Raw genomic sequence first — 23,334 nt, 5'->3', positions numbered from 1 at the left:
TGAAAACCAAAATACAGTAGTGACCTCTGGTGGAAAGAAGTGTAACAAGCCTGAGATTAAACAGTATTAAACCCGATATTTTCATCATCATTTCTAGCTCATTACTTTTTCCCTCTAACCACGAGGAGCATCAAACTGAATAATGTGTGCTAAGCAGAAAATAATGAGACAATTAGCTTTATTCAAAAGCACCAGACTGAACATATTCTCTTTCTGCTGCTTATTTAACAAGCTCTTAAATATATTAGAGTGTTTTAATCCTTTCAGACTCATACTGAATTGTGTAAATGGCAGATTTATTGATATGGGCAAATTATAAACCGTTAAACTGGACCAGATTTAGGTTGGGATTTTTTTAGGTGATTTTTTTGTTGACAGAGCTCTTAATTAACCAATGGGGGTGAATGCTAAAGGCTAAAAACAAATACAAATACTTATTAACTTATTAAAAGTGTTCATAAAATGTTCTTTTTATACCCGGTCATATGATTTTATATTTTACACAGCTTCCCAACCTTTTTTGGAATTGGGTTTAAATTTAAACATTAGTAACAAATATTTTTTTGTTATAAACTTTCTTGACATGTACTAAATTAATAAAACAGTGTGTAATTTAAGATGAGACCTATAGAAGGAATATCTCTTTAAATGTAAGTAATGGGCTCTGAAATTATGATTGGTTTTATAAAGTAGCAGTCAGATCATTTGGGATCATACTGAGATCTTCTGAACTTCAAAAATAAATATTAATTGAGAAGAACCTTGTAATCGATGTATCTTTCATAAAAAACAAACAAACAAAAGAAACATTGTAAATTGTGATGTTTCACATAACCAGAATGTATCTACCAGTACATTTAAAGAAATGAAATAATTTGTTCCAGTAGATTTGTGTTCACATTTTAAATATTTGTGCCTTTAGTTTTATCTGTTTGATTGTGTGTCTGTGTGTTTCTAGAATCCTGGTCCTCAGTGCTCAGCATCTGTTGTATCCATGGTAACCTGATTCACTCGTCTGCAGTCCTTGAAAGCTTGGCGTTCAGTGTTTCTGATCTTCAGTCTGATCACAGTCAAGTTGGAATGTTGGTTTGCGCTAAATTTTATTTGCTTGTTCAAACAATGTGTTTAATAATAACTGTGTAGTTCTTCATTTATTCAAGTGCTGTGTATGTATTCATGGTTAAATATTGGGTCAGCAACTTTCTGCAGTCAATCACTACAGGCCATAACAGTGCAGCAAACAGCACTGTCAGTATTTTACCCCATCCAGCAAAGAGATTGATTGTAGAGCAGCGTGGAGCCAAATATGTTTTAATTTTTGGCGTTTTTAATGGAAACTATACGTGCCTCTTTCTCTCCAGCTCTGCTATGCACAGTTTTTGTGTAATATGTTCCACAGGGTTTTCTATATCATCTATAACAGACACAAAAAAATTTAGACGCAGCCCCTCCCCGTCCACCAGTGCATCCTACTCAATTCAATGGAGAGAGCCGCTGCATGCTGCGGTGAATGCCTGCTTGTGTTGCGCGCAGCCCCGCCCTCCAACAAAAAAGCAAAACTCAACTTTATTCAAATGAATCTGGCTGCCGCGCTGCGTCCATCCAATCAGAGAACAGCAGGCTGCGACTTCACACACATACAAGTGTCACACACTCAGAACAGCGGCCTTTCAATGGAGGAGAAGCTGACAATAGCAGAATATGGATTTATAGAACTATAGATTACAGTGAAATTGATTAAAAATCTAAAACATGTCAAAAATACAAAAGAAGCACAATATTAGAGCATGTTTCCAGTACAAGTTCATGTACTATTTTCACATAGCCTAAATCATAGTAAAATGGTAAAGTTATGGTAGTAAGAGTTTATTATAATCTGTTTATGATTTTTTTTTTTAGATAATATTTTACTTTGACAGTGTAATGACAGTAAGCCCAGGTTGTTAAATGCACAAAAAATACTAGAAAAACAGAATTATTATTAAACACAGGAGAAATAATAATAAAAATATGTAGGTTAGCGCATGCCTAGCCACTGATCTAGAACTTATGACTTGTGATCTGCTCATATTTCAGGTCAATGGTTTATCTATAAAAAGGGACAGTACACACACACACACACTATACACACTAAACTCATGAATCAAGACTCAGAGTCGTGTTTTTGGATTCAGCTGTTGCTTCTTAAAAAAACATTTATCGAAACGTCTGCATCATAAAAGAGATACCAAACAAAAAGTACCAAACCAGATATGTAAAACCCCACCTCACCCACCCCCCCTCATTTTAAGTAGCAAGGAATGTGATGGCATGACATCACTCTGAATAAACAACAAACATCAATTACAGAGAGTAACATTGTTTATCACACTCACAGATGCTTACGGGGAAGAACACCATGGTTGAACAGGCCTTGATTCTTGTAGTTGTTAGGGGGCAAGAAAAAAAAAATAAAAAACAACCAACGGAAATCCATAAAGACATTCTAAACATCACAAAAAACAGCCTCTAAAATCTACTGCCACCCCTCGCTTCAATGATGTTGTGCAAATCCTCAAAACATTTCTAAGTGCATTTTGTTTGATGGGGAATAAGCCCAGCAAAGAGGCAACAACGCATCAAGCTTTTCCATTTTTCAAAAGCATAGTTCTCTGAAAGATTGAGTTATTACAGCAGAAATGCATTAGAGCGGTGCAAATAAACAATATACAAAACTTTTACGCATCCAGGGCTGGTAAAAAATGAACAAAATAAATAAAACCATAACAACACGTCAAACAAATCGTAAAAAGCTCAATTTAAAGTGGCATCCTTTCAATGCGTTTTGGTAAAAGTTTCTGGATTTCTATGGATCGGGTTTGTGAAACACAACACAAAATTCTAAACGATGGAAGTATGATGATGATATAAGACACTTTATGGAAATAATTACTGATTAAATCAGCATTTCTCAGCGAGACAATAGGTGTTCCACATTTCTTATAATACAGCTGACGCTCTTCTCCATGTAGTCAGGTCCATGTGCTCAGGGCAAACTGCTTTTGTTGTAAAATATGAATTTTTAAGTATAATGCATCTTAGTTACCACAACTACATAAACTTTATACACTCAATGTCAAAAAAATAGCTGAACTCAGAAGAAATGCATTGTCTGTGACAAGATAAACGGTTTGTTATCGCGCGTCAATCGTCCAGATTAACAGGGCAGCTTGATTTAGGGCATGTCAGTGTGTCTTCTCTATCATGACAGCGGGAAAAGTACACCTTGTGCAGCCCAAAACGTACTAATTCTCTTAATCACAGGTATCTTTTGGGCGTAACGAGCAATAAAATAATCAGTGTGTCACTTGCCATTCCTTTTAAGAGCCAGGGGTGCTCTAACTTTGGCACATTGCTATTTTAGGGGCGCAGCTTCCTGGACGTGTCCATCACATCTTCTCAGCAGAGGAACCTGATCTGCTCATTTACGCTCGTTCATTCTGTTTATTGTTGATGTTAGTGCAAAGCATGCATGGAATGGATTATCGCAGGATGCCATTAGGAACCTCTACAACTCTGTGCCATGGTTGCTCGCATGTTGCATTACACACTACGTCTGGATGTTTAGCTAATTAAATATTACCCATATCAGACTTTTTTTGAACTATTTATTAGTTCCTGGTAGTAAAATCCTTTATCTTCTTTCTGAATGGCATTAACAACACTTCCTTCTGGATTCATCTTTTTTATTTTCAACTTTTTTTTGACATTGAGTGAATTTCTCAGTCTTCTTTTATTTGTTGTTTGTTTGTCATTTTTGTTTTATTTTTCAAAATATCTCTCAGCATAAATCAAATAAAAGTCATCCTTATAAAGCCATCCTGCACAATCCTGAGGTACAGTATTTTGGCACATCTGGAAATCTGTTTAATAAAAAGTACAACATCAAAATACAACAATTATATATGTCTAATTTTGTACTTTTGTAGTTTGTAATGAAAAGTAAGCCATGACATTTCCTAAATAAAAATCATGTGGCGTAATATTAAATGCTAAATTGACCCGATGGCTTTTATCGTTTAACATTGTAGCCTATATAGTTGATATATATATATATATATATATATATATATATATATATATATATATAGATAGATAGATATATAAGCTCGTCCGTGAAGAAGTGAATTTGTTTTAAAGTGCAATTAGAAGGTGTGGAGTAACAAGACTGAAAGCTGAGCAGGATCACCAACTACATGATCATGTGATTAGTTTGCTTGCTTGTGAATTCCACTTGTAGCGATGTAGTTTAGTAAGGCACTGCCTATCATTGGTAGCTTAGAGCTTAGTCTTGCAGCACGCAAGAAAATACATTTTAAAAAAATATCTCCTTTTGTGTGCTATAGCGGCAATTTACTTACTGTGTCTGCATCAGTTTAATCATTTCATTTAATTTCCAATCGTTTACATGTAGTTAGTGCTGTATTAATACCTAGTATGTGAATAGTAAGTGCTTTTTAAATAAGACAGGCTTTTTTAGTGAAGTATACGAGAATTCTCTGAATGTGTAAATATATAATAAATAATAACAATCTAACTTAAAAAAAATCTGATTATGTCATCTGGAGAACTGATAGGCTTTGATAGCTTCTGTGTCTTTAAAACTACAATCAGTAAGTTTAAGAGCTACATTACATTTAACGTGCAAATTCCCGTTGGAATAATGTAGGAACTTGGACGTTAGTTTGCACTCAAACATGGCACTGCATTCACTGTGACAAATGTCTGAAAACAATGCATCCACATTAAAAATGAACCAAAACAACCTGCTTTTAAATGTACTGCACCCCAAAGAAGACCTCTGCAAATAATTAAATCCTGAAGCTTTTAGATGAGCACCACACTTTTGCATTTGCATGGGAAATTCTCGGAAGTGCCTGGCAAAAAAGGACATGTGCGTAAGAAACTCTCTGGGTATGGTGCGTGCATGCATGCATGAAATTTTCGCATGTGCACATCATACTGTCCACGTGCTTGAGAAACTTTCACACATGCATCATGGGAAACATTGTTGCGTGTGCACAGCAAACCGTCCACGTTTGCTAAGAAGCATTCATACATGCATGGAAAACATTTGCATGTGCACAGCAAACGTGAGAATATTGTACAAATATGTGGGAAAGGTTTTGCATGTGCATGGCAAACTGTCCATGTGCGTGAGAAACCATCACAGATGCATGGGAAACATTTGCATGTGCACGGCAAACGTGTGTGTAAACATTTCACACATGTGGGACAATTTTGCTTGTTTACTGCACACTGTCCACGTGCGTAAGAAACGTTCACACCTGCATGGGAAACTTTTGCATGTGCTGGCAAAGCAGGAGATGAGAAACTGCCTGTCTATGGAAAAAATTTGCGTGTGCACTGCAAACTGTCCATGTAAGTAAAACTTTTGCATGTGCATGACAAACTGTCCACATGCTTGAGAAACTGTCACACCTGCATGGAAAATTTTGCATTTGCATGTGTACAGCAAACTGTCTATGTGCGTGAGAAGCTTTCACACATGCATGGAAAACTTTTGCGTGTGCAAAAATTTAATTACCCATGGGAAACATTACTTGTGCATGAAAAGTTTGTACTGTTTACATGCAGGGAATCTTTCAAGTGTGCACGGGAAAATTTTGCATGTACAAAAATAATTTTTATGTTACTTTCTAAAATGTTACCACATGCATGCACAATTAAATATCAGAATATTTTAGAATTATATTTATAGAATTTTTTATAAGATAGAAAAAAAATATCTTAATGTTGAAAACCACTAGTCTTGTGCTCATTTAAAAGCTTCATGACGTGTTTTTTTTTTTTGCAGAGGTCCCTTTAGGGGTTCACAAATGTACTCACTGCAGCTTCCCTTCATCAGGAGCTCTATAGTATGGCATCAGGTATATTGAAGCATGAACATTTAGTGCATAACTCTTGTAACATCTCCCAGTGTGCATCAGCAGCGCTTTAGGTCAAGTGGTGTTTGCAAAATCACTGCATACACCAGAACGTTCCCTGCCAGTAACAGTCACCCCACCGAGACCAGTGTTAAGCTCTGACGTTGGATGGCGTGTCCTCAGACGTGGACGTGTAGGGCGGGTAGCAGCGGCGTGAGGAACTGAAGCTGGCGTGCTGGATCCGGATGCTGTGCGTCTGCAGGGAGGATGGAACACAGTGTAGGGTTCGCTGTACGGAATCTGAGGTCGCGAAGAAGCTGATGGACCACACACGTATTCACACACTCACGCGGGTGGAGGGGAAGGGAGAGGAGGTGCGTTCGCTGCGCGGTTGTGCTCGGAGCCGAAGGTCACAACCTGGCGTGAACGTTGGCTATGATCTCGGGAGGGAGATCTTTAATAGGGAAGTCTCCGGTCTCCCCCCCGCTGTCTCCTGCTCCCTGGTCTGTGCTCTCACAGCTGCTCTGAGGAGACTCTGGAGGAGGCTGGTATAATACACTCGCCAGCAGGAAGAATATAGTGCCTAATACCTGAGAGAAAGAAAGAGAGAGAGAGAGAGAAGCCATGTCATCTGCTGGTGTTGGTCCACTGTAGTGGTGAAATGTCGATTACCCGAGTAATTCAAGTTACTCTATATATAAAAAACTGATCAATTAATTTTCTGTGCCTCAAGGAATCATTTAATCCATTTTAAAATGCAGAGCACGGAATTTAGCGGGGACTTCTAATGTGAAATAGCGTGCTTAGGGTTACGTCACCCACCCACAGGAAGCAGGTAGAGTATGCAGAGGTTTTTAGAGCAGTGAACAGGTAAATTTAACTTATAATAAATCAATAAGATTAACATTAATGTACCTTAATAACATAACGACTGCGCTGTGGAGTGCTGATTATTATTAACACTGTCTAATGTGCGTTCTAGACTTAATACAGGCTTTATGTAAACAGTAAACACAGGGCTGTGGAGTTTATAAATAAATACATGTTAAAGTTAGCTAAGCTAAAGTTACTCTGGTTGGAATACACGGCCATTAACTTACTGTGTTGTCATTTAGCTAAGATGCACAACATAAAGCCAATGTTTATGCCTTTATTATTGATTAATGCCCTATATTTAATACTTACAAGAAATCCTAAGTTAAAATAATTTAACTTCATTTATTAAATTATTATTTGTTAAATGATTACTTGTGGTATTTATGTCTATTTTGTGTTTTATTTATTTCTATTTGCGTTGGCAATGTGGAAATCTATTTTGTAAATTTTCATTATTAAGTGAAATTTCTTATTTTATGTTTTATCAGATTACTCGATTAATCAAATTAATTTTTCAGTAGAGTACTCGATTACTAAAATAATCTATAACTGCAGCCCTAGTCCACTGTGTTATATCGAGTCCAGTCAAGAGAGTGCAGGGTTTTCCCGGAAAATCTTACAGCCCTTCATGCTTCCCTCTGCTCACAACCTTTATGGGGATGCAGATTTCATTTTCCAGCAGGACTTGGCACACTGCCTACACTGCCCACAAGTACCAATTGGTCTAATATAATATTCTAATTTCTAATTTCTGAGATCCTGACTCATTGTCTCTAAGCCATAATCATCAACAATAAAAAAGAAATAAATGCTTAAAATAGCGTAATAATTTTTTTTTTGGAGATGTACCTTTACTTTAACATACTACTGCAACTATAAAAGGCTTGGTAATGGATTTATTACATAAATAAGAGACTAAAAAAAATCCTGCAATTTTAGAGAAAACCCTTTTCCCAAACAAATAAATAAATAAAATGGTGCTTTTTTTAAAGGGGGTTAGCTGATTGCTCTAAGATTAAAGAAGGCAACAGAATAAAATAATTGTCCAACGCCTAACAAAACCAAGCATTTGGCAGAAGAATAAATACTAAACTAAACGTTTTCTTAAAGCTCACCTTCCGCGAAAATCCGATTTTTCTTGTTTTTTGTGGAATACAGTAGGTCTCTCCGAGTTGAATGTGTACACCTGCACATTAAACTGTTTTGCAGCCCCCATTGTCTGCAGGAGCTAAGCAAAGAAATCCCCCCTCCCCCCCCTCCGAAAAACGGGTGAATTTTGAATTATCTTTCTGCCTACGTAGGCAGAAACTCACAGACCAGCCCACCTTGGCTCGAGAAACTCCCAGAGGCGGAGCTGAAGCGACGCAACATCACCGCTCATCAGTTAGGAGGTGGGAGGCAGTGAGCGGCAGAGCGGTGGAGGGGCGTCGCAGTGCTCCTAGCCAATTAGAGGAGAGATATTTGCATGCTGTTTGCATGTATGAATATTCATGAGCAAAGCTGGAATCCGGTCATTTTGGACACACCCCTAAAACAGTCCATTAAAAAAGAGCTATACAGAGACACCTGAGCACTTTTTTTTTACAAAAACAGCTCACATGTCATTCATTCATACTAGAGACCACAACTACACATTTTAAAATGAAAGAAAAAACGACGGAAGGTGAGCTTTAAAAAAAGTGTTAAGTGTCACTGAATACTGAAAAGTTCTTTTTTTGATATTTACTCAGGTAATCCTTTTTCTGATATTAAACTTTGTTTGATAATCAGAAAAAATCAGTATGACAAAAAAACAAAAACAAAAGAAAATATGTAGGGGCAAATACTTTTTTATATCAGCAGTGCAGTTTTAGTCATACATTTACCTTAATAGTGATTTTATTTTTGTATTTACATCAGCAGTGCAATTTTAGTCACGCATTTATCTCAATAGTGCTATTTTTTTAATATATTTACCTCAACATTTCTGTTTTATTAATATATGTACTTCAGCAGTGTATATATATATATATATATATATATATATATATATATATACTTTCTTTTCTTTGGTTTTAGTTTTTAAAAGTGTTTAAAAATAAATACAAAACATTATTTTATTTTATTACAGGGATGACATATCATCACTGCTATCTACTGTCATCGCTGTGTCTTCCTTGCTTCTGTTTTACACTTTTTAATATAATCTGGAGGCTGATAAAATTTTATTTGTTCTAATTTCATTTCATTTACATTAATCAACAGATAATTGAGTAAAATGCTAGTAATACAAAGTTTTTGCATGACAGTGACAAATATGACATAGACTATTAATTACCACATTAAGGATCTGTATCCTCGTAATGACAGCAGAAACACTGTTCCTGAGAACACATGAGAGTAAGCTGCTTAACCTCAGCTTATTACATGCGAAACGTCTAATAGCCAGAATTTAGAAAAGTGTTCACTGTCCTTCTTTAATAATGTAGATTAATGAGCTTTCATCCTGCTTAGCGACTAAAAAACGTACATATACAATTAAGCGATAAAAGTCATATTTTAATAACATTTGGGATTCATTTGTTGTATTTCTAGAATGACAGCCTGATCTTCAATTAATTTTAAACAACAGATGACAAGCAGACATGATGTACATACTGTGTTTTTTTTTTATTATTATTTAATACTGTATTCTATTTTATTTTATTTTATTTTATATCATTTGTAAGTATCATTGTTTAATGTTTTTTTAACTGATGGCTCCATGTTTAGGATTGGGTGGAGGAAGAAACATTTTTTAAATACTTGAAAGAAGAAAAAAAAATCTGAATGAATGATGTACCAGGTTCAAAATTAATAAAAATATGCATAATTAGGAATACCTCATTTTTACAGTATCAGTATTTGTACTGAAGTGTGTGGAGTTTCGCTGTACCTTGTAAATGATGCCAGCGACTAGTGTGTACTGACTCATGGCTGAGTTCTGATAGAGATAACAGGACCCGTGTTCTCCACACTGCTCCTGCCACAGCAGGCACGAGATGTCGATCACTGAGCCGAACGCTATTGGACCTGGGATGCCACCTGCAGGACATTAATGGGTATTACAAATCAGATTCAAGAGATGGTCAATAGGTCAAAGTTCTAAATATATAATTCTAGACCATATAAAAAGATACAAGATGATACAAGAAGTTAGAAACACACCCAGTGTCCGCACCACAATCCACTGAATGCCCAGCCCAAAAGACCTCTGACTGTCAGGAACACACCTAGAAAACGAGCCACAGAGCTTCAGTTTTAGCTGTGCGTGCGTGCTGGAGGCTGATGCCACCTAAAAAAATCTAAAGAGTCTGACATTAACTTTCCAGAGGGGTAATAAACCTACCTGAGTGTGGCTGTGAGAGCAGGGATGCTGCACAGGAAGGTGAAGGAGATGACGATGAAGAGGAAGGTGAGAAAGGCTGGCATGTGGTTACAGGATGAGCTACACTTTCCTGCAACTGCTATTCTCTCCTCGCCTCTAGACATGTTCCCTAACACACAGCTACAACCTGTAAACACCTAAACACGTATACAAAAACAAAAAAAAGAAAGAAAAACAACATTGTTTAATTCCAGGGGTATACAGTACCAACTTAATTTTTTTTTTATTATTTAAAAAATTATAAATGTTTTGTATTGTGTATTAGAGGCGGCACGGTGGCGCAGTGGATAGCACTTTCTGGGTTCGATTCCCGGCTGGGGAGACCCGGGTCTTTTTGTGTGGAGTTTGCACGTTCTCCCCGTGGGTTTCGGATGAAATTGCACCCTTAGGTGTAAATGTGTCTCTGTCTGTGTCTGTCTGCCCTGCGATGTATTGGTGGCCTGTCCAGGGTGTATCCTGCCTTCCGCCCGATGCCGGCTGGGATAAGCTCCAGCACCCCACATCCCCCACCCCTCCCCCCGTGACCCTCAACGGATAACGCGGTTCACGATGAGTGAGTAATGAGTGAGTGTATTGTAGATTAATACTAAAGTCATCAGAACTATAAAGAAAAAACTTATGGAATTATTTAGTAAACAAAAACAAAAAAGGAATATTCTGATCCAGGGGTGTCCAAACTATGGCCCATGGGCCATTTGCGGCCCACTTCCTTTTTTTGAGTGGCCTGCGAGGTATTTTAGAAATAAAATGAAAGTTGGCCCGCTATTAAGCAGGTTTTATAATGTAAACCCTAAGTTTGAACCCTAGGTGTCAGAAAATGGGCCAAAGAGTCTAAAAGCGGCGTGAGTGTTCAGTTGTAGCGCAAAAAAACGGGCCAAAGAGTCTAAAAGCGACGAGAGTGTTCAGTTGTAGCGCAAAAAAAACGGGCCAAAGAGTCTAAAAGCGACGGGAGTGTTCAGTTGTAGCGCGGAAAAGGGGCCAAAGAGTCTAAATGCCTGGTCATGCAAAAAATATAAATAAATAATAATAATAATAATAATAAAAGTTGATATACCGTAAAACCGCCAGAATCTTGCAAAATACTGTGGTATACATTTTGGTCATGCCGCGCAGCACTACCTTGTGCTGATTCACCTCACCCTAGGAGTGAGGAGGGGAAATCTGCCCACTGAAAGAGAACAAGGCCAATTGTAGTCTCTCAGATCTCGAGCTGACAGCGAGCTGCTTGACTGGGATTCAAACCAGTGGCATTGTTTAGCCTGCTGGATCCTGATATAAACCCTAATCACAACCCTGTGATCAATAACCCATTGATCTAACCACAGAGCTGCTATTGCACACAATTACTTTATAAGACTGGCATGGCAAAAGTCATGGGATAGCCGTTATCTTGTGAGTGAGTTCATGGAAAGATTTCTAGTCCCATGTTCTATTATTTCATTGGACCTGTCAGTGCATGATCTGAACTGCTTGTAAAAAAAAGTGCATGTTCTACCTGTCTGCCTCCATGGCTGAGTGTGTGGTTGATGGTGCTGCAGCCAGCGTGGCACGGGGAGTAGTACATCAGTCCATCAGCTCCACACACAGGGTTGTACTGCTCTTTCACACACTGACAGTTTGCATTACAGCCCACTGTCAGGTTCCCTCCTGCATACGAACTGGAAGAGACAGAGAGAAGAGGAAAAAAAGATGAGAAGAGAGGAGATTTTATTTTTTTGTGTTATTGTGTGCATTAGTTAAGTCAATTAACCCCATTTACACCTACTTACTTCACCTGACTAGTATCTGCATTATTCACTACCATTTCCCCTAGTCCCATTTCCACACCCCGGTTTGCCAGGTGTTGAACAAAACAGCACGCAAACAGTATGCTGCAGTCATGGAAACACTCACGGGCTGAACAGGTAATCACTGAGCTTCAGTACAATTGCTGGAGGCGGGTGTACTAGAGACGAGAATTGTGGACTTTGAAACATGTATATTTACTGATTAGCTACACAGACTTTCCAAGTCTCTCAGAAGTCGCGGGAGTCTAACACATATCATTGATCATCTGATTGGCCTCTTCTCTACAAAGAGTCTGTGAGTCAGCCAATTGGTTGTTAGTGTGGAAATGGCGGAGGCAAGTAAAGCAGAGGCAGAGCCTTCGAAAATATAAAGGAAATATAAAACTCATATCACCTCAGTCTACTCTTAAGTATATCCATGTCTGGTAAAAGTAAAAAATAATGAAAGTCTTGCCCGCTGTACAGTTTGTAATAGTGATTTCAGCATAGCCAATGAAGGACTTAATGATTGCAAAAGGCATGCTAAGGTAAGTTAATGTGACTAAAATAATATTTCTATATATATAATAGCCAAAAGGTAAAGTTATATTATCCTTTGGTATCCTTTGGTGTGTGCATATTTGTTTATTTATTTATTTGTTTTTTTTTTGGGCAGGGGATTGGGGGGCTGGGTCCAAGTCCAGGTCCGGGGGTACCTCTCTGAAATTAATCTTTGCAACTTGGGATGTCTGGCTACATAAATGCTGTCCACTGTGGTGTGTCAATCTGGCAACCCATGTGAGCTTCGAATCTGGGTAACAGCAGGTGAGGTGCAAAACTCTATCCATTGTTTTGAAATTGGACTTTTGCTCGCATTTATTACAGACTGTGCCTTTAATATATAGTCATTAGCAGTATTGTACACTGTCCACCTGTACTGTACCTGTTCCTGTCTGTCTGCAGGTAGAAGGGGCTGCTGTAGTGGCTGTGCAGGGAGCTGTTGTGGTGGTAAGGGGCCGTCACTCCCGCCATTGGCACATTCGGGCAGTGCAGGAGGAAGGTGAAGATGGCCAGCAGGCTGACCATGGCACACAGCATGCAGAATCGAATGATGCCCCGGCAGCGCAAGTTCAGCTTCTTTACTATGTAGCCCCCCAGGAAGGTGCCACCCCCACCAGCGGGCACCACCATGTAGCCTTGAGAGGAAACAGAAAGAGGAAAGCGAGAGAATGGTTTGGATCATTGTTTTTAAGATGCTTCATATGTATCTGTGGAGATTCTGTGCACATCTTGTTTGTCTGTAGAAGGAGTCGAAGTAGTAACACAATGTTCTTTTTGCCCGAATTCTCCAATTCTCCAAACTTCCAGTGCTCCAAGGAGTGTGTGTGTGTGTGTGTGGGTGTGGATGTGACGTTAATACTCAGGACATTGCTCAAAACAATGCTGCACAGTTTGAGGCCTTGGGCTGACTGCACATGAAAATCTAGGCTTTTTGCAAACATGGCATCCAATTAAAGCCATATGTGAGTAAGACAGACCAGGTGCTGCCATGCCATGACTGTAAACTTCTGCATCTGCTCACTGTCATTCCCCCCAGTCCCACTTCCACACCCTGGTTTGCCAGTTGTTGAACACAATAGCTGCAGGCATGGAAATAGCCATGAAACAGGTAATCACTGAGCTTCAGTAAGGTTGCTGTAGTGACCTACAGCAAGTGTGTCTTACTCTACTTTTTACTGGATTAAATGAGTAAATGAGTAAAATTTGCTTTGAAAAAGTTTCGCAACTTTCTGCATTTGCTTTTTTTAAGTAAATTTAATTTCAGATCAATTTAAGTAACTTCAACTCGGTTTCAAGACTTAAATGTACTTCAGTTAATCCTTTCTTTTAGTAAACTTTACTTCATTTATTTTTGCTGAATCAGTTCTTTCTTTTAGTAACCTTTACTTAATTTCTGCATACAATATTACCTAATTTAAATTAATTGTAATTGTGTTGGAGAAAAATGTGTGAATACATCTACTCTATGGCCCTGCTGTAGGAAATTTAACAGGCGATTTAAGCTTATTGGGTCTTACCGAACCAAGTGGCCGCCTCTGATGCACTCAGACTGAACTGAGACTCCAGAAACTTGGGCCCAAACGTGGACATCCCTGCTATAAGAGTAGCTTCAGTAGCTCCAGCCAGACACAGAAAAATAAAGGTAGGATTCTTCAGCAACAGCAGCACTGACCTATAGAGGAAGACATGTGCAAGATAGATTGTCTTATGATTAGAACAGCAGTAGCACTGCTGAGGTAAATGTAGGTACTGTGCTTTGTTGTTGAGTACATGACATCTGATGCTGTATTAAACATGTTTAAGGGTAAATACATTTTCAATTGTCTCATGTAATTGTCTTTTCTTTGAAACGTCAAAGAGCTGTATTTTATTTAACCACAAAAAAGTTCCAAATCTAATTAAAACCTGCAAAAAAAACATGTTCACTATTTGTTTTTTATTTTTTTATTTTAGAAAATCACTATATTTTGTCCCAGAAATAATTGCGATAAATGATGATGCTGTATTAAGACCATTTCATAACTCTGATATAATGTTAATAGAATAACAATAATTTTGTTACTAGATCTGTCAGAATAAATGTGCAAGATAAATTTCATGATTAGAACAGTAGTAGCACTGCTGAAGTAAATGTACAGTGCTTTATTATTAAGTACATTATGTCTGGTAGGATATCAAACATTTTAAATAGTAAATACATTTTCAAATGTTTCATGCTCTTCTTTAAAAAGGAAGACAAATGTACATCAAAGAGCTGTATTTTATTTATCCATGAAAAAAGTTACAAACCTAATCAAAACCTGCAAAAAAAAAAAAAAAAAAAAAAAAAAAAAAAAAAAACACGTTCAATATTCGGATTTCAGTTTCATTTACTTTGGTTTCTGCTATATATATATATATATATATATATATTTTTTTTTTTTGAGTATCTACTCAAAATACAGTATTTTTACATTTACTTCCACTAAAAGTCAAAAACATATATTTCTTCTGCTGTAAAGCTGCCGTTTTGTATAGAGGCTTCTGCGTGACAGCAGCATTATTCTCACCGCTGTGAAAGACTGTAAGAAAGTTACATAATCTCAGTCTATTTACTCAGTCTGTTATATAACCTGCTCTGATTTTTCTGTTCAGTAATCCCAGTCACTACAGCAAGTCAGTGCATGCTCTCTGAGCCACACTTAACTCAAGCATTAATCCTATTAAAACCTTAACTTTATCCACACAGTGTTCCTGACATCAGTCCAACCACCAGTGATTACAGCCCTAGTGACTGTCTCCACCAATCCACAGCCTTCATTCCGTTAGTCCAACCAATCAGCTTTAACCATTACTACATTGTTACTATATTCACTTATACAGCTCTGGGAAGAAAATAAGAGATCACTTAAAAATTATGAGTTTCTTCTTTGATTTTATCAAATTGAAAACCTCTGGAATATAATCAAGAGGAAGATGGATGATTACAAGCCATCGAACCAAGCTGAACTTCTTGAACTTTTGCACCAGGAGTGACAAAGTTATCCAAAGGCAGTGTATAAGACTGGTGAAGGAGAACATGGCAAGATGCATTAAAACTGTGATAAAAAAAACAGGGTTATTCCACCAAGTATTGATTTCTGATTCATGAAAATGAATTTGTTTTCTTTGCATTATTTGAGATCTGAAAGCTCTGCATCTTTTTTGTTATTTCAGCCGTTTTTTCTGCAAATAGATGCTCTAAATGACAATATTTTATTTTGAATTTGGGAGAAATGTTGTCTGTAGTTTATAGAATAAAATAACAATGTTTATTGTACTCAAACATATACCTATAAATATCAAAATTTAGATAAACTCATTCAGAAACTGAAGTAAGTTATATACCAGTATATATATATATACATATATAGATCAATAAAAATAGTTATTCTGACAGGCCTAGTGATTACATTATTATGCTATTAATTTGTCATTAAATCAGTGGCATGAAATTATCTTAAAATGACAACCATATCATTTATCAAAATTATTTCAAGCTCAGTATATAATCCAAATAAAAACAGTTATCCTGACAGGACTACTGACTGCATTAGTATGCTATGATATTATCATATATCATAAAAATCCAATAATATAATATATAGAAATTATTTTGAGGTCAATATATTGTCCGATAAAAACACTTAAAAATATTATGTTATTCTATTATTATTACTGGGACAAAATAATAAAAATGATTATCTTGACAGGCCTACAAGTAAGTGACTGAAGCGAAACCATAAAAAAAAAAGCAGCAGCAATTCAGCGATGTGCTTTTACAGCCACAAAGGAGAGCAACAGAGGTCCCACACACTTTGCCAAGAAGCCTCGCTGGGCAGAACTAAACAAGCCTGTTTCTAAATGGCTTCATTGTGCTTCACCATCTGTCCTCCGTGTACAGTCTCTGTACAATCCTCTGCTGTCCTATCCGCTTTCTCCTCTCTGTCTTAATCGTGTAATTCCCAATTCAACCTCTGCAGCTCCCCACGGGTTCTATTCACTCTCTCTGTGTGGCTCCTCTCCTCCATCCCTCTCTCCGTGTCCTAGATCCATTTTTTTTCTTTCACTTGTCCTTTGATTAAACTTTCACTCTGGTGGAAGTGAAGACAGGGTGTTCTTACCTGGGCATGTCTTTTACAGTCTTGCCGAACTGAGGGTCTGCGGCCGTTACTTGACTTCCGTCCTTCAGCTGGTGAGCCTCAGACACTCGCATGGCCACGTAGCGCTGAGAACCTGCAGGGTGTACATATGAATAAGAAATAATAAGCAAACATAAACCTGATTAAAAAAATATAAAAAATATTTATCGTATTTTCTTCATGTATTTTTTTTTCTTCAACCTTGAGAAACCACATTTTGCAGCATGCAAGTTTGTTTAAAAAAAAAAACAAAACAAACAAAAAAATTTTTTACAGCTACAGAACACAGCACAAAAAGGGAACCATGGTCTTGACTTCCATATGTTTAACCCAATAATATGCCAGCACTTATGTGAATTTTCTGCCTGATACTAAACACCTATATCTTAAGAATGTCTCTTTAAGCATTACATAAAAAGGTTTCATCTTAGATAAGAAACAATTTCTGAAAATCGTAACTGTAATTGTAATAGAAAATATTTCAAAATAAAGTAAATCTGCATCAGTCGACAGGTATTGTTTTACATAAAAACTAAATAAAAAGACAATTAAAAAAATATATTATATATTATTAGAAATTACTTAATATAAAACATAAATTTTGGAAGGTTAAGAATGTTTTCTTCTCGTGTAAAGTTACTGTTATAAAGATGTTGGATCAAACCTGCAGTTGTTGCAGTCAAAAATAAATAAATAAAAAAAATCTGCGACTGTCAAAATATCTGTCAGAATATAAATAAGTTCTGTTACTGCAGAGATAAAGGGTTGTGTAACGAGCACACGCCTCCTCCGACACGTGTGAAGTCAGCACCCCTTTTTTCGAGCTGCTGCTAATAAATCATTGGAGCTTGCGGGCTCTGAGTGCAGCGACTCGTTTCCGATACATCCGCTCACAGACGCCTCGTGTCGCCCCGTGCCACCTTTGAGCGTGATGGGGAGAGAGCGCCATCTACCCACCCGGAGGAAGCAAGGCCAAATGTGCTCCCTCTGGGCGCCGGCAGCTGATGGCAAAGCTACATGAACTGGATTCGAACCTGCGACCTCCGGCTCATAGTGGCAGCGCATTAGATCGCTGGACCACACAGCACCTCTAAAAAAGTTTTTTTTTTTTTTTTTTTTTTTTTATATTTTTGCATATACTAAAAGTATTAGTTAAATTAAACCTGGTTCGTTTTTTTTAAGGTATTTCTGCTTAATTCAGTCATTGAAATTCACAGTCATTAAAGTGTTTGTGGCTTTGGATTTCTTTAGACCAAAAATATTAAAATAAACTATCATAGAACAATATTTCAGACATCATGTAATGCATATGTAATTATTTTGTGTTATAACTAACTCTGTGTAATAACTTTTAAAGTGATAAAATACTTCAGATTCTGGCTCCTGTCTTAACCAGAGCAACAAATATAACTCTAAAATGAATAAAGTTTTGTTTAGAATAAATATTTCACATCATTCCACTCTAAATAACTCTATTTACAACGTAACTGTTGCATTTATTTCACAAATGATGTTTGATGTCATTGACAGCTTCAATTTACAATTTAAGAAAAAAATGTTCTGTTGACCTAAAAGCAGAGTAATAATGGTGTAGCTGCAGTGTATGTTTATGTAGTTTTAACTAAAGGTCAGGGTTAGTTGTGTTATGTGAACAGGTGGATTGGACTCTACCTGGTAGTTGGCGGGGATAACCCAGGATGGGCAGAGCAATGACAAAAGCTGCAGCCCCTCCGGCCAGGAACCCGACCCACCATGCTCCCACCCACAGTGGATTCTCTGGAGTCAACTCAGTCCTGAAAGAATGAGGAGGGACACGAACAGAGTGTTCAACCACTGAGTCAATAAAGAGGGAGAGAAAAAGAGAAACTGTTTGTGAAGAAGATGAAACTTTAGATAACTAAAGTATTGTATCTTTAATAGACCTATAAACATATATTGCTTGAAAGGAACTGCTTGGTGATTGAAATCCGTTCCATGAAGCTTTTTACGCTCTACTGTTCTTCAGCTATTATTAAGGCCACGTAACATTTGGAGATCTGTATTGATTGACTCTGCAGAAAGTTGGTGACCTCTGCACACTATGTATTATTTCACGTTGACTAAGTGAGTTGTTTTGTTATCGTGAAGGCGCAAAAAATATGTCTTGTGCGTCTCGAAACATGCAAAAAGCATGTACTAATTCTATTAATTAATCATGGGTGTGTGTTGGCTGTAACATAAAATAAACCAATCAATGTGCCAGTTGTCATTTTCTTTAAGAGCCTGGTGTGCTCAAGCTTGGCTCCTTGGGATCTTAACAGCGCAGCACTTTTGTGCATCTGAGCGGAGGATACTGACCCGTGCGTTTACGCTATGAAGGTACACCAGTGGCTCATTTAAGAGAGTGTTATTTTATTCTTTATTCTGTTTATTGATGATGTTAAAGTTGGATTTGCACGCTATGGAGCATTTATTTGTGTGTGTAACGAGCGGGTTGTGTGTGTATGCAATGCGCACGTTGCTCCTGCATGGCTAAGATAAAATTGGGCGGCTGACTGTTGTCAGGGTTTAAATCGGTCAGTGGTGCACTTGTACTTCCCGCCACCAAGATAAAAACACGCCAAAATGTATCTAAACACACCTCACTTACAGACCACTCGATCAGCGAAACAGAAGAATAATCTAATAATCATCTAATAATCTACTTCATCCACGAGATATTATGTTTACATTCACTGAAACCTAAGTAGCTACATCTATTACTATACCTACTATACTTACTATACCTCAAGTTCTCTCTGGAGTACACGAAGCATGTAATGTCCATTTGGGTCACCCAGGAATGAGCCCACGGTCGCTTTTTCCTTCTTTTTTTGTTTTTCTGAGCACAAAAGCGTTTCCATCACGCAAAGGGCTTCTGTAGCCATGATTGTCAGATTCTATCCTCCTTCCCCACAATGAACTACGAACTCACGCAAGGACACGGACGATGATTGGTCAGAGACTAACGTGTAGTGTTGCCAGTCCCCCGAGAACAACACAAAACGAAAATAACTGGATAATATGACAAAGTGAACATCGTGAGGGAGAAAAATGTTGTGTAGTCTGAGCTTGGCGTAAGTTATGAATGAGCATTGCGACGCACCTTTTGTAGGGTGTGCGATAGAGCCCTTTGTGGAATGTACTAAGGGTCAGTCGCAGTATTTTTACAGCCACTTCACTAAAACAGGACTTGATGTTCTGCTGCAGGAGGACAGTTAGAGGCCTGTTTGAACCTGAGTGGCCAAAACAAACACTGAACAATGGAAACTGTTCATGAATAGCTTTGTTGGGATGTGTTATTATATAACAACTCTGATAGAAGCACATGTTCAGATGTTTTTTTTTTTTTATGAGTGATGACTAGGCCTGGAACGATAACTGTTTTTTAATCAGTATTATTGCGATAAATGATTTTGTCGTCATTTTTAAGGCTTATTTACGTGTTTAACATCAGCTCTGGTTTAGTTAGATACTCCAGACATGACACGTGTGAAGGTCTGGAACTTCCCTGCTCTATTTTAGAACTATGTGGATGTATAATGACTTTTTAACATTCATTTATACGTGGTCTTAGCACAGGAGGATGGGTCCCCCCTTATATATAAGCCTTAATAGTATATAATAGTACAAGATACATGTGAGCATTGGTTCCTCCCAAGATTTCTTCCTCCTACAGCTCTGAGTGAGCTTTTCCTTGCCTTTTTTTGCATTGTAAAGCTGCTTTGCGATAATCAATTTGATTTGATTTGATTTTCTTTTCCTATTTCTTTAAAAAACACCCTTGGATTATGTATTTCACCATAAATGCGTTTGCTATCCAACAACATTTGAGAGCAGTACTCCTCTCTACTTTCCAAATAACCCCATCACGATCTTGATGACATCATCTGGAGACCCCATCGACCCCCAAGACTATGCAAACTGTGGGAAATGGCGAGGGACTCACGCTTGGCCGATTTCTGTGTACATGTTGAGGAAGAAGCCACCCAGCAGGTATCCGGCCGCCGGACCCACAATGGCCGCCGTGTAGAAGATACCTGGGAAAAGGAGAAGCAGTTTAGCTTAGCATGCTAAAATGTGGGGGCAAGGCTTCCCGTGGCTCGCCCCGCTGCCCCCCTGAGTCGTGAAAAAATAAAACCCTCCATTGTTCAGCTTCTTGCAATTCACCCGCATGTGTGTTGTTTTGTTTTTGATCGATTCGTGAAGCAGAAAGCTTTTACAGACAGCTTTGTCTGGGAAAAGGGAGGCGAGTGGGGTCACGATTGTCTTCCATAGTCTTTGAAACGGTGGGAAGACCTGGAAGCAGCACAATTGAAGGACGCTGTATTGATGTAAAGCCAATAGAGCTCAGAAAAATGGGCAGATGGGCACATTAGTGACTGAGAGGTGCAATAGTACAGGGCTCTGCAATGCTAGCCAATGCAAAATTGTATTTTTTCACTGTAATTAACGCCTGCTTACAATATAAATGACTGTTACATGTTTCATATGTTACACTGTCTGTCCATTGTACACTGGAAAAAATGATGAGTAATTTACTTAAATTTACTTAAAAAAAGTTGCACAACTTTCTGCATTTGCTTTTTTTTTGTAAATTTAATTTCAGATAAATTTAAGAAACTTCAACTCGGTTTCAAGACTTAAATGTTACATAGAGTAAATAAGTGAACTGAACTTCAGTCAATCCTTTCTTTTATTAAACTTTACTTAATTTATTTTTGCTAAATAAATCCTTTCTTTTAGTGAACTTTACGTAATTTCTGCATAAAATATTACCTAATTTCCTACAATTACCTATTACCTACAATTTCTTAATTTCTACAATATTATTATATATAACTTTAGTTAATTTTAGTTTACATTCAAATATTTACATGATCTCAAAGATTTATTTTGTAAACAGACCAAGTCTCACTGTCACAACACATGGATGGCATGTAATACATGTAAGACATTATTATTAGTATACTAAAAAGAATGTATTACATGAAATATGTGTGTTTTAACTAAAAAATATTTAAATTTCAGGAATTATAATAGATTATGTGTCATAAATTATTTGAACAATATTGTATAAATGAAGTAATTGTAATTAGGTAATATTGTATGCAGAAATAAAGTAAAGTTGATTAAAAGAAAGGATTGACTGAAGTTCAGTTCACTTATTTACTCTATGTAACATTTAAGTCTTGAAACCGAGTTGAAGTTACTTACATTTATCTGAAATTAAATTTACTTAAAAAAAGTTTTTTTAAGTAAATTTTAAATTTTTTTATATATTTTTTCAGTGTACTAAAGACAGATTATATCTGTCCAGTATCATTTATTTTACTTTTAATCTGGATATATGGAGATATATGGAGTGCATTATTAGTAGCATGACATTCTGGATCATTGACTTTACAAATCTGATATATAAATTATTGTATTTTTTAATATCTAATTTTTTTTCAGTGTTTTGTTACATCGCCAAGAGTATTGTTATCGATGAGCATCAATGAGCGTAGAAGAGTTAGTGGATCATCCGTAGGGTTTTGAACCATGACTAAACAAACAAACAAATACACTGAAAATATGCACACAATGTTACTCAAGAGCACAATGTCACAGTGTGTCATCTATCTGCATTTTCACATCTATAATCTGCAAGTCTCCTTTCTTGTAATCCTACAATTAGAAGAAATGCACTTAGTCACAGGTCACCGCTGACCAGAGAAGTTCCTGTTAAGAAATGAATAAAAGGAGCTTGCTCTCCACACACACACTCACACACAGTGTTGGGCACGTTACTTCGAAAAAGTATTAGTTATAGTTACTCGTTACTTCTCCAAAAAAGTAACTGAGTTACTAACGGAGTTACTCCACTATAAAAGTAACTAGTTACCAGTAAAAGTAACTATCGCGTTACTTTTTATTACTCGCCCGTCAAAAAAAAAGGAAATCAATTATGCATTTACTATTATTATTAGAAAAATAACAAACGAAAATTAACTCAAAATGTTGACAAAAATATAATCTAACGAATTTCAAAAAAACAAAACGAAATTCTCCACACAACCAAAGAAAATTACTAAAACTTGTAATACTGAAAAAAACGGAAAAAATGCGTCTGGGGATGAAATTAAACAAACCAAGCCACACTCAAAGGAAATATGTATATATAAACAAAACAAAATAATGGACAAAAACAACAATCTAATGACAGTTAAATGGTATTAATATAACAGCTTCACCAAAAGAGAATAGAGCTTAGATAGGCCCAAAACGTGCACGTTCTGCCAGAGCCCGACCCAACCCGAACCATGAACTGTCATTATGAGCCCGAGCCGACCCGATCCGCCCCGATCCGCCCCATAAACTGTCTGTTTTCGGGCTGATTGAATGAGCGAAATATAATCAGAATTATGTTAATTAACACTGTAACATTGAAGCATAGAACTATTATTTAATTTAAATGATTTTTAAGAACAGCTAAAAACAGTGCTGCAAGTCAAACGCGGAGGCGTTCACGTGCGCCCAGAGCTACGTGATTACATATTTCATTTTTATTATAGTTTAATTTTATTTTGTTTTTATTTTTTCTGTTCAGTAAGTTTTTAGGGTGGGCTTGCTAGTTT

At 37.1% G+C, this 23,334-nt stretch overlaps 1 protein-coding gene across 2 annotated transcripts in view; it reads right to left on the bottom strand.

The window, feature by feature from the left end:
- Positions 1-2,438: 2,438 nt before the first annotated feature.
- slco4a1 (solute carrier organic anion transporter family, member 4A1) overlaps positions 2,439-23,334 on the bottom strand; it is a 59,498-nt gene continuing 38,602 nt past the window's right edge. For both annotated transcript variants that reach the window (XM_022677345.2, XM_022677346.2), the window contains 10 exons: positions 20,664-20,754; positions 18,368-18,489; positions 16,679-16,790; positions 14,054-14,208; positions 12,919-13,171; positions 11,705-11,867; positions 10,171-10,346; positions 9,990-10,054; positions 9,718-9,866; positions 2,439-6,517 (listed from right to left, as the gene is read on the bottom strand). In XM_022677345.2, coding sequence (XP_022533066.2) covers positions 6,338-6,517; positions 9,718-9,866; positions 9,990-10,054; positions 10,171-10,346; positions 11,705-11,867; positions 12,919-13,171; positions 14,054-14,208; positions 16,679-16,790; positions 18,368-18,489; positions 20,664-20,754 — 1,466 coding nt within the window. In that variant the 3' untranslated portion in view covers positions 2,439-6,337. The remainder of the gene's footprint in view (positions 6,518-9,717; positions 9,867-9,989; positions 10,055-10,170; positions 10,347-11,704; positions 11,868-12,918; positions 13,172-14,053; positions 14,209-16,678; positions 16,791-18,367; positions 18,490-20,663; positions 20,755-23,334) is intronic.

Source organism: Astyanax mexicanus, chromosome 13, assembly GCF_023375975.1.
Source record: "Astyanax mexicanus isolate ESR-SI-001 chromosome 13, AstMex3_surface, whole genome shotgun sequence".
Classification (NCBI taxonomy): domain Eukaryota; kingdom Metazoa; phylum Chordata; class Actinopteri; order Characiformes; family Acestrorhamphidae; genus Astyanax; species Astyanax mexicanus.
Note: the sequence above shows the minus strand (reverse complement) of the source record. Positions and strands in the feature narration are given on the sequence as shown.